General features: G+C 33.1%; 1 protein-coding gene across 1 annotated transcript; it reads left to right on the forward strand.

Moving 5' to 3' along the window:
* The first annotated feature begins 4,155 nt into the window (after positions 1-4,155).
* Positions 4,156-7,144, forward strand: LOC120070165 (GDSL esterase/lipase 1-like). The gene is made up of 5 exons (XM_039022019.2): positions 4,156-4,509; positions 4,650-4,771; positions 5,638-5,868; positions 6,296-6,551; positions 6,722-7,144. Exons 1-5 carry the CDS (start codon positions 4,239-4,241, stop codon positions 6,952-6,954), a joined length of 1,113 nt encoding a protein of 370 aa, XP_038877947.1. The 5' UTR covers positions 4,156-4,238; the 3' UTR covers positions 6,955-7,144.
* Positions 7,145-9,343: the final 2,199 nt, after the last annotated feature.

The following is a 9,343-nucleotide window of genomic DNA, read 5'->3' on the forward strand; positions in this document are numbered from 1 at the left end:
CGTGGCTAAAGAGTTTAGTTAGTTATTCACGTACCGTTGGAGCTTCGAGCCATAGGTTCATAAGGTCCCCTTAATAGCTTGGATATAAGTTGAGAATCAATTTTTGGGTCAGTTTGAAATATACAAATCTATCATATATGAGATAATTGAACTAGTTAATTATATATGATATAATTGACTTTATGTATGAGATATATTAATTTGGAGAAAATTGGATGTAAATATGATTTATATCTAGTAGAGGAAAAATGCTATGGTTAATATATGATATTAAGCTATAGGTTATGAATATAATGTGATTAAATAGGACAATTATGGGATAATTGGCCCGCGTTTCTTTTGTTTTTGTAACTGATGAGTAAGATGAAGAATCGTTTTGAGACGCTTATATAGCTCACAGTGTGTTGCGATTAAAGTGATAGTCATCACTTAGTAAATTAGAGCCTATACGATAGTGTTGAATGATCGCTTACACCCACGTGCGCTACTATCTAAATGATCGTTTATCTTTTACTAAACGATCATTTAGCACTCGAGCTTTACTAAATGATCGTATAGATGATCGCTTAGCTTTTCCTACACGATCGTATACTTCGTCTAAACGATCAAGCATTTTGTCTATATGATAGACGAGTCTTTCTCCCACTTGCTTGATCGTTGTATACGATCTCTTTTCCTCCTTCCCTCTACCAAATCCAAACAAAGCCCACCCTTTGGATTCTCACTCCGAGAATACTGAAGACTTCGAGTGATGGTGTCATCCCCGTTTCCTTGTGTTCATGTGAAACTGTTCGTGTAGATGATCGGGGTGTTGTTGGACGATTACTTATTGATCTAGCGAGAGCGAGAGGTCGTTCGTGGAAAGAGTAAGATTTCAAGTGAAGAAAAGCCTTCAACTGGTATGTTCTCTCAGTCTCTTATTTATTTATCCTTTAAGCATGCCAGTAATTTAGCGTTGTGAATGCATATCTGTATGTTTGAATGTATATGTAGAAATTTTGTCACAATGAATTGGAAAGATCCACTTCCACTCATAGGTACTCTTGTATAAGAGTTCCTTCAATCTCAAATGTGTTCAATGAACTTACCCAACTTAAGTCTTGAACTCAAAACCGCCTCCAAAACTTGGACCTAAAATCCAAACACAATGGTTATCAATAATCAAAACCAACATCAATGGGTATTCAAGATTTAGTCGGAAATAAACCCAAACGGCAGAAAATCTCACCCAAATCGAAAGATTCGACAATGGCAAGGATGAACGATGATTGTGCATAGGCTGTCAGCAACCACTGTGGGGGTTGGTTGACGTCTGACGGGTCTGAATGGACAACAAACATCAACAACGACTTGGAGGAACTCAAATCGACAGAGGTGAGAGAGATTTAACCGTGCAAACGAGTGTCGACCAACAACAGAATGCAGGTGGCAAGATCTGAGGCCAATGATAGACAAGAACAATGGTTGACTGATGAAGAGGAATGGTGACTGTAGGTTCACAAAAGATCTGAATGGCAGTCAAGCAGTAGTCGCGGGGCTGTGACGGATGACAGCACAACCCAATGAAGAGGGATGACGGCATTGCTCCGGATGTCGACGCGAGAAAGAGACGAAGATAGTAGCTGGCATTGATTGCTTGAAGAAGAAAATCGATGGGGGTCTGCTGCACGAGAGGGAGAGAGAGATTTGAATTTTTTACTTTCTTTTCTTTCTTTTTTTTTTTAACTATATATATATATATACCCTTAAACCTAAATATATAAAAATATTTAAATTCATTTTCCTCTTCCAAAAATCCAAAACCCTAATTATTAGTACTTTTATTATATATATATATATATATATATATATATATATATATATATATATATATATATAGACACATGCGCGCACACACATACACAACACTTATCCTTTTCCTTTTTAACTCTAAACCAAAATTTACTTTCTTAAAAGATTCTAAATCTCCTCCAAATTCAAATAAATTTCCACCAATTGAACACCTCTTACTCACCTCTTCAAATAAAAAAGTGGTCGGAGGTTGCACTGTGCGTTCGAGATAGGTTCCGCTCTGACATACGTCCTGTCTCTTTACCTTACCTTATGAAGAAAGCAAAATGAGGAGGCCATAGAGAAACTTTTTTTTTTATTCCTTTCTTTCGAACTTTATGAAGAACCCCTTTCCGATGCAGCCAGCCTGGGACCCAGACTTGGATTGAAGCCACTGTAGTTCAGGGGCATATAAAGTCCTGTTTTTTAGAACCCTTTAGAAATGTGCTCCTAAAGATGCTAAATCGAGCACATGTTTGCATGATGGGTCAGCGAGAAAATGGGAACAGTAGCTTAAGCCATTAGAACAAGTCTATCTTTTTTTGGGGGAAGCAGAACAGTCAAAGAATAAACCCTGCATCGATCGTAAAAAAAATATATGCTTAATCAAATCATCAAGTCGTGTTTAAGTAGATTGGGCTTGATTTGGCTGCTACGACACTTTCACTTTTTTCGCTAGCATGATGGATAAAGAGTTGTAAGAAGACAGGAAGTCTGGGTTTCTGGTGGGTTTCAGAATGGGCTTTTTCTTCTTTTTTTTCGGTATGCTGCTCGCGAAAGAAATCACATCTTTCGATAGTGGCTGACCAAGCACAAATAGTCTCATCTCCCTTCTAAAACGCTGTGAAAGCTCTACAAGCTTCCCCTTTGCTATAAAGAAATGGATGAATTGAATCATCTTAACCCCAGTAATTCAATTTTAGCCTCAGAACTGAAAATAGCACATGAATAATTTAAGATAATTAAATTAAAAATTACCTCAAAATTTAGGTTGTTACATGTAAATTGGACCGAATGTGACGAAAATACTTGACACCAAATTAAGCCAAATTCAAAGACCTCAAAGAACGAAAAGTTGTAGATCTAGACACGATCTATGAAAGGACAAAAGAAAACACTCCAAACAAACAGTGAAATTGACACTTTTTTCATGGTTTATATTTTTGGACAGAAATTGACAAGATGAATAAGAACAAAAATGAAATTGACATAATGAAAAAACATAACAATGGAAACATATATCTAATTTCGAGCCAAAACTCTGATACCTCGCCAATGTCATTTTTAATTGTTTTTTCTTTAAAGATTAAGAGTATTAATTCATATTTTGAAAGTTTAACGATGTTTCTAAAATGACATACTAGCCATTTTCATTTATATGCTAAGTTTTGAAAATTTTAAGATATATTATATTAATAAAACTTTTGAAAGTTGAAAGTTAGGTTTTTGGAACAAAGTACCAGCAATTTCATTAAAAATTAAAATAAAATATTTTTGAACTTTTCAAGGTCAGAAGTAATGGAACAGATGAAGTTGAAGAAAATTTTGAAGGCAAAGAAAGTCCAGCAGTATTTCCTATAGTCTGATCTAAATTGAAATCTTGATGTGACATTAGTTCTGACCACACCCAAAAAAAATATTCATGTATGCGTATAACTCTTCTTCGTGAGATTAGCAAAATTTCTTTTTTTATTGCTTTGTGTTGACTTCGTGAGCTTAGAAATAATAACATTACATTTCAAATGTTTTTTAAGTTCAGATATGAGGTAGGAAATATCGATCTCAATTTTTTTTTCTTTTTTTAATGTCGGATGTAAATTGAATTATTCTCCCTTCTGACTTGTTTATAATGAATTTATATTGTAAAATCTCAAGTACTTACCAACGGTACCCATTATGATCGAAGAAAATTAGAGGAAAAAATCAACTCTTATTTCATTAGTCCAAATCTAATGTTAATAATTGATCAGTCATTGTCACTAAAGATTAGAATATTTTGTTAGAATTTGTCACACACAGATTTTATAATATAAAATTAAATAGATTTTCTATACATATAGTCCGAATCTAATTATGCAATTATCTAAAATTTTCTAATTTTTACCTGAATACTCTAATGGACTATTATTTTACACAAAAGTCTAACCAAACCAAATTTATTTTTTCAACCCTCTCTACCATTCATTTTTAATTTACCTTCATAGTTTAACGGCTAAAAGAATTGATTAAATTAAAATTGAATTTTTGAATATGTTACTAAACCCATATTTGAAAAAATAAAATAAAATTATGTTTATTTATTGAATCCCTTGGTTTCAGATGCTTATAGTTTTGAAATTGAAACTCCCATTCCCATACCACACATCATTGATTATAAATTTGAAGGGGGTGAGGGAAGTGAAATTGAGATGGCAGGCTCAAGGTTTCTTTCATCTTTGTTAGTGTACTTGATATTGGTTAGTGTTGTGTGTATGCAGATTTGTAAAGGTGATCCAAAAATACATTTGCCAAAACATGTAGCCTTGTTCATCTTTGGGGATTCCATTTTTGATGCTGGAAACAATAACTACATCAACACCACTTCCACTTTTCAATCAAATTTCTGGCCATATGGACAAACCTTTTTCAATTCCCCAACTGGCAGATTTTCAGATGGTCGCTTGATTTCTGATTTCATTGGTTAACTTCTTCTCATCCTTTCGCTTATGATTTGAAATTATTGAGAAACTTTCTAAAGTGTTGTTACTGATGTCCCACGTTTTCGTTTCTTGTTTCTTGTTTCAATTTACTGACGAAGCCTGTTTTATTTATATTTTCAGCTAAATATGCTAATTTGCCATTAATCCGTCCATATCTTCATCCTACGAACAAATTTTACCTTCATGGAGTGAACTTTGCATCAGCAGGAGCAGGTGCTTTGGTTGACACCCAGCAAGGATTTGTAAGTAAAATCTTCTCTTTTTTGTTTCTTACCAAATTAAAAAACCATCGATATGATACAAAAACAGTGATATGATATGATACGTTAACATTTCATTTCATTTCGTTTTTAAATCTAGAATATGGATACAGATATGGACACGATATGGATATATATATTTCTTAAAATATATCTCATTTTCATACTACAAACTTTTTTCAAGTTAATGAGTTTATATGCATATATATCTAAATACTTTAATTAGTTTGTTGTATTTCGATCTTAAAATTTATCATTTTCTTAATATATATATATATATGTGTGTTTAATTATAATTGGTAAACTTAACAAGTGTTTGATTCATGTCTAACAAATATTTGAACAACTTTGACATTTTAATACCAATCATTAAAATAATTATGTCAATATTGATTTCGGAATTTTGATACAACAGATGTATCAATAAAAATATTGATATTGATCAAAGATATTTCAGTAAGTCAACATGTTTACAAATTTATTTAAATTATGGATAAAGTTGTTTTTACTTGTAAACTTAGTTATTAATCTTTTTAATTAGCATTCATATTTGGCTCAATAGAACATATATTTTTATGTTATATATATATATATAAAGCATATTAGAGATATCAATTTCATCCTTATCAATGTATGTATATCAAACATATATCATTGTATTAATGGATGTTTCAATTCTTGTGTGTATAACTAATGTAATGTTTAGTATATTTATTATACTAACGAGTTTCCGATAGTGTGTTAATGAAGTATTGGAGTGTCTAACTATCAGACGGTATGAAGAAGCTGGCCAAAATTTAAAATGTATCTATGCTTCATATAATTTAAAATGTGTATGTTGTTTAAAGGTAATAGACTTGAAAACCCAGCTGAGTTATTTCAACAAAGTAGTAAAGGTATTTGAAGAGGTAGGACATGAAGCAGGGGCAAAGGCATTACTGTCCAGAGCTGTCTACTTGATCAACATTGGAAGCAATGATTATCTTGCTCCTTTCCTTACAAATTCAACACTCTTCCATTCTCATTCTGCACAACAATATGTTGAGTTTGTCATAGGAAATTTGACCACTGTCATCAAAGTAAGTACTCAAACACCCACTAATTAATTTTGTTCATATACTCAGGATTAGTAACAACCAAAACATCTGTGTATAAATCTCTTATCCCTGTCAAAAAAAAAAAATGGGATCGTTATAAATTTAGTAATCAGACTCAAAGTATTAGTAAATATAGTACAATACAAAAGAATTTACAGATATAACAAAATTTAGATCTAGCTATCGGAGTCTATAATTTGTTATACTTATAATTTTTAAATATGTTGTTATATACTTAATTATTAGCACTGCAATTACCTTTAAAAAAAATGTAAATTGTTTAGCTCATAAATTAATTCAATGTATTCCGCTCACTCACGAGAAATTCCAAAAACGATGGCCTTTTAAATGAAGGCCACAAAATTTTCTACCATATATTTTCTGATTGAAAATGATTTTGTGTTTCCAGGGAATCCATAAGAATGGAGGAAGAAAGTTTGCATTTCTAGGTGTTGGACCTCTAGGTTGTTTTCCCTTACTGAAGGCAGTAATATTACAAGGCAAAGATGAATGCCTGCAAGAGATTACAGAACTTGCAACACTGCACAACAAAGATCTTTACAAAACTCTCCTACATCTTGAAAAGGAGCTTGAAGGATTCGTATATACTTACATCGATTCCTTCACTATTGTCACTGAACTATTAAATAATCCTGCTAAATATGGTAAGTAGAATTTCGAAATCACTTTTGTCAGGTTCAAAATTGATTTTAACTCGATCTGAGACATGCAATAACTCCGCTAGTTATATTTTGTATAGTGAATAATAATAATGCATCTTGGGATGATTATTAGATTGATCAGTTACTGAAGTTTTGATGTTGTTTTTGGTAAGGTTTGAAGGAAGGAAAGGTAGCATGTTGTGGAAGTGGACCATTTAGAGGTTATTTTAGCTGTGGAGGAAGAAATGGAGAAGAGTATAAGTTGTGTAATAATCCAAGCCAGCATTTATTCTTCGATGCTGCCCATTTCACTGATAACGCAAACCAATTATATGCTGAGTTGCTATGGAATGGGAATTCCCAAAGCATAAGGCCTTACAATCTTAAAACTCTATTTCATGTTTAAGTGTTTTGGTGGTGATCCATTCCACTATTCAGCCTCTTCCTAATACATGTTTGTTGATGTAAAGCAATAATTGAGGTTCATATTCCTTCTCTAGTAATACATTGGGTGCAACCCTATGGCTATGGCAGTGTATGCTTAATTTACCTAAATAATTAAAGATATTAAAAGTTGTCTCTTCATTTGAAGAATATATTTAGGTTCTTATCTACCAATTTTCCACATTTTCTTTCATTCAAGTAAAGGATGTGTAATATTAGGACAGATATTTTGGAATGGGTTTCTTGAAAACATTTTTTTGAACTACTTGAACAATCATTTCAAACAGATTCTTAATTTTTGTTTATTTACTAAAATACCATTAGTGAAATTATAAAGTCAGTTCAAAAGTTACACCATTAAAATCTAATACATATTAATTAGAATAGTTTGTTAAATTATTATAACTGTAATTAGTTATTATTAATTGGGATCTCTTGTATATATTTGGAGAGTATCACATTAATAAAGTTGAGTTGATTCTCTTTTATTCATATGGTATCGGAGCAAAATATTTTCTCTCCATTTTTTTGGCTCCGCGCCCTAATTTCTTTTTCCTTCGAGTTCTTCACGTCTTCTTCACTTCAAATCGCTCCAATGACAGATTCATCTTCATCCCTTCTTCAAAACACTGGAAATTCATCTGATGCTAATTCCAGAATTGATGCTTACCTTAATCCTTTCTTCTTACATCATTCGCTTGGACTGACTTCTGCAATTGTATCTCAACCATTATAATTCATGCAGTCGAGCGAGGTTGATGGCTATTTGAGGAAGAAATAAAGCTCGATTCATCACCGGTAATATCACAAAGCCCTCCAACAGTGAACAGTGCTTTACTTGATGCGTGGATTTGTAACAATGATATCCTAGCCTCCTGGATTCTGACCTCTGTTTCCAAGGAAATCGCTGCAAGCATTATTTACGATGGATCTTTTAAGGAAGTTTGGGGTGAATTGCATGATAGATTTAAACAATCAAGCCGCCCTAGCATTTATCAATTCAGCAAAGAATTCGTCACTCTTCGGCAAGGAAATATGCCGATTGAAAGCTATTACACGAAGCTGAAGACGATCTTGCAGGAACTAAATTATTTTTGACCAGCCAATGAATGCACATGTGGTGGATTGAAACCATTTCTTGCTCATCTTGATTCTGAGTACGTCATGACCTTCTTAATGGGATTAAATGAATCGTATGCTACTCTACGTGCTCAAATTCTTCTTATAAAGCCAATTCCATCCACCACTACGGTTTTCTCCTTGTTAATCCAAGAAGAACACCAACGATATGCTGGTATTTTAACTCCTATTACAGATCCAGTCACATTACTAGCCGCAAATTCGAATACGAATTCTTCTTCAAATTCATCTAATGTGAATCAGCACCGAAATGAAAAACCTATATGTTCTCATTGTGGAAAAAAGGGACATGTAGTCGATCATTGCTACAAGAAACATGGTTATCCACCTCATTATAAACCACGATCTTCAAATAATGGAAGCAATGGAAATTCTTCGAATGAAGCTTCCAAGAATTTTGGTGCTAAAACTGTTTCTTCAACAAATTTACCAGAATTTTTTTCTGGTTTGAGCGTTGATCAATATGCTCAACTAGTGAATCTACTAAACACTCATCTTCAAGTAGCCAAATCTAAACCTATCACCGTAGCAACTACCATTTCCCATTGTGCAGGTATTTTTCCGGCGTCTTCTTCTGTTGTGACAAATATTGATACTTGGATCATTGACTCAGGTGCGACTAGACACGTTTGCCAAAACAAATCTGCATTTCTAACCTGGTCTAATGTATCTAATATCTTTGTTGCACTACCAAATGGATCTAGAATACCTATTGAATTTGTTGGAAATAATCGCATAAATGGTTCTTTGTTACTGCGTGATGTGTTGTTCATCCCTTAGTTCTCATATAACTTGATATCAGTGAGTTGTTTACTTCAAAATGGTGAGGTTATTGTTGATTTTTCTGGTAACAAATGCACTATAAAGGAAAGATTCAAATTGAAGACGATTGGCAAAGCTAGTTGCTCAGATGGTCTTGCTTGATTCTGATCCTCATCCACAAGTTCTCTCTATTGCAGCTGCAGCCTCTATATCAGCTGGTATTAGGCATCAACGTTTAGGACATCCATCCCCTTTTTTTTTATTAGAACTACGGCTTTCATTTTCATACAAGAGCTTAAAAAAAAAAAAAAAAAAAAAAAAAAAACCACAAGAACACCCCATCTAAAGGAAGGGGTTCCAGTTAAGTACAATGTTTCCTATAGAATAGTTAGAAAAAAAATTTTGAAATAGAAGCCCAAAGCAAAACATGAAATCTCACCGAGGACCAA

This window comes from Benincasa hispida, chromosome 1, assembly GCF_027475165.1.
Source record: "Benincasa hispida cultivar pf3 chromosome 1, pf3_genome.v1.1, whole genome shotgun sequence".
Lineage (NCBI taxonomy): Eukaryota > Viridiplantae > Streptophyta > Magnoliopsida > Cucurbitales > Cucurbitaceae > Benincasa > Benincasa hispida.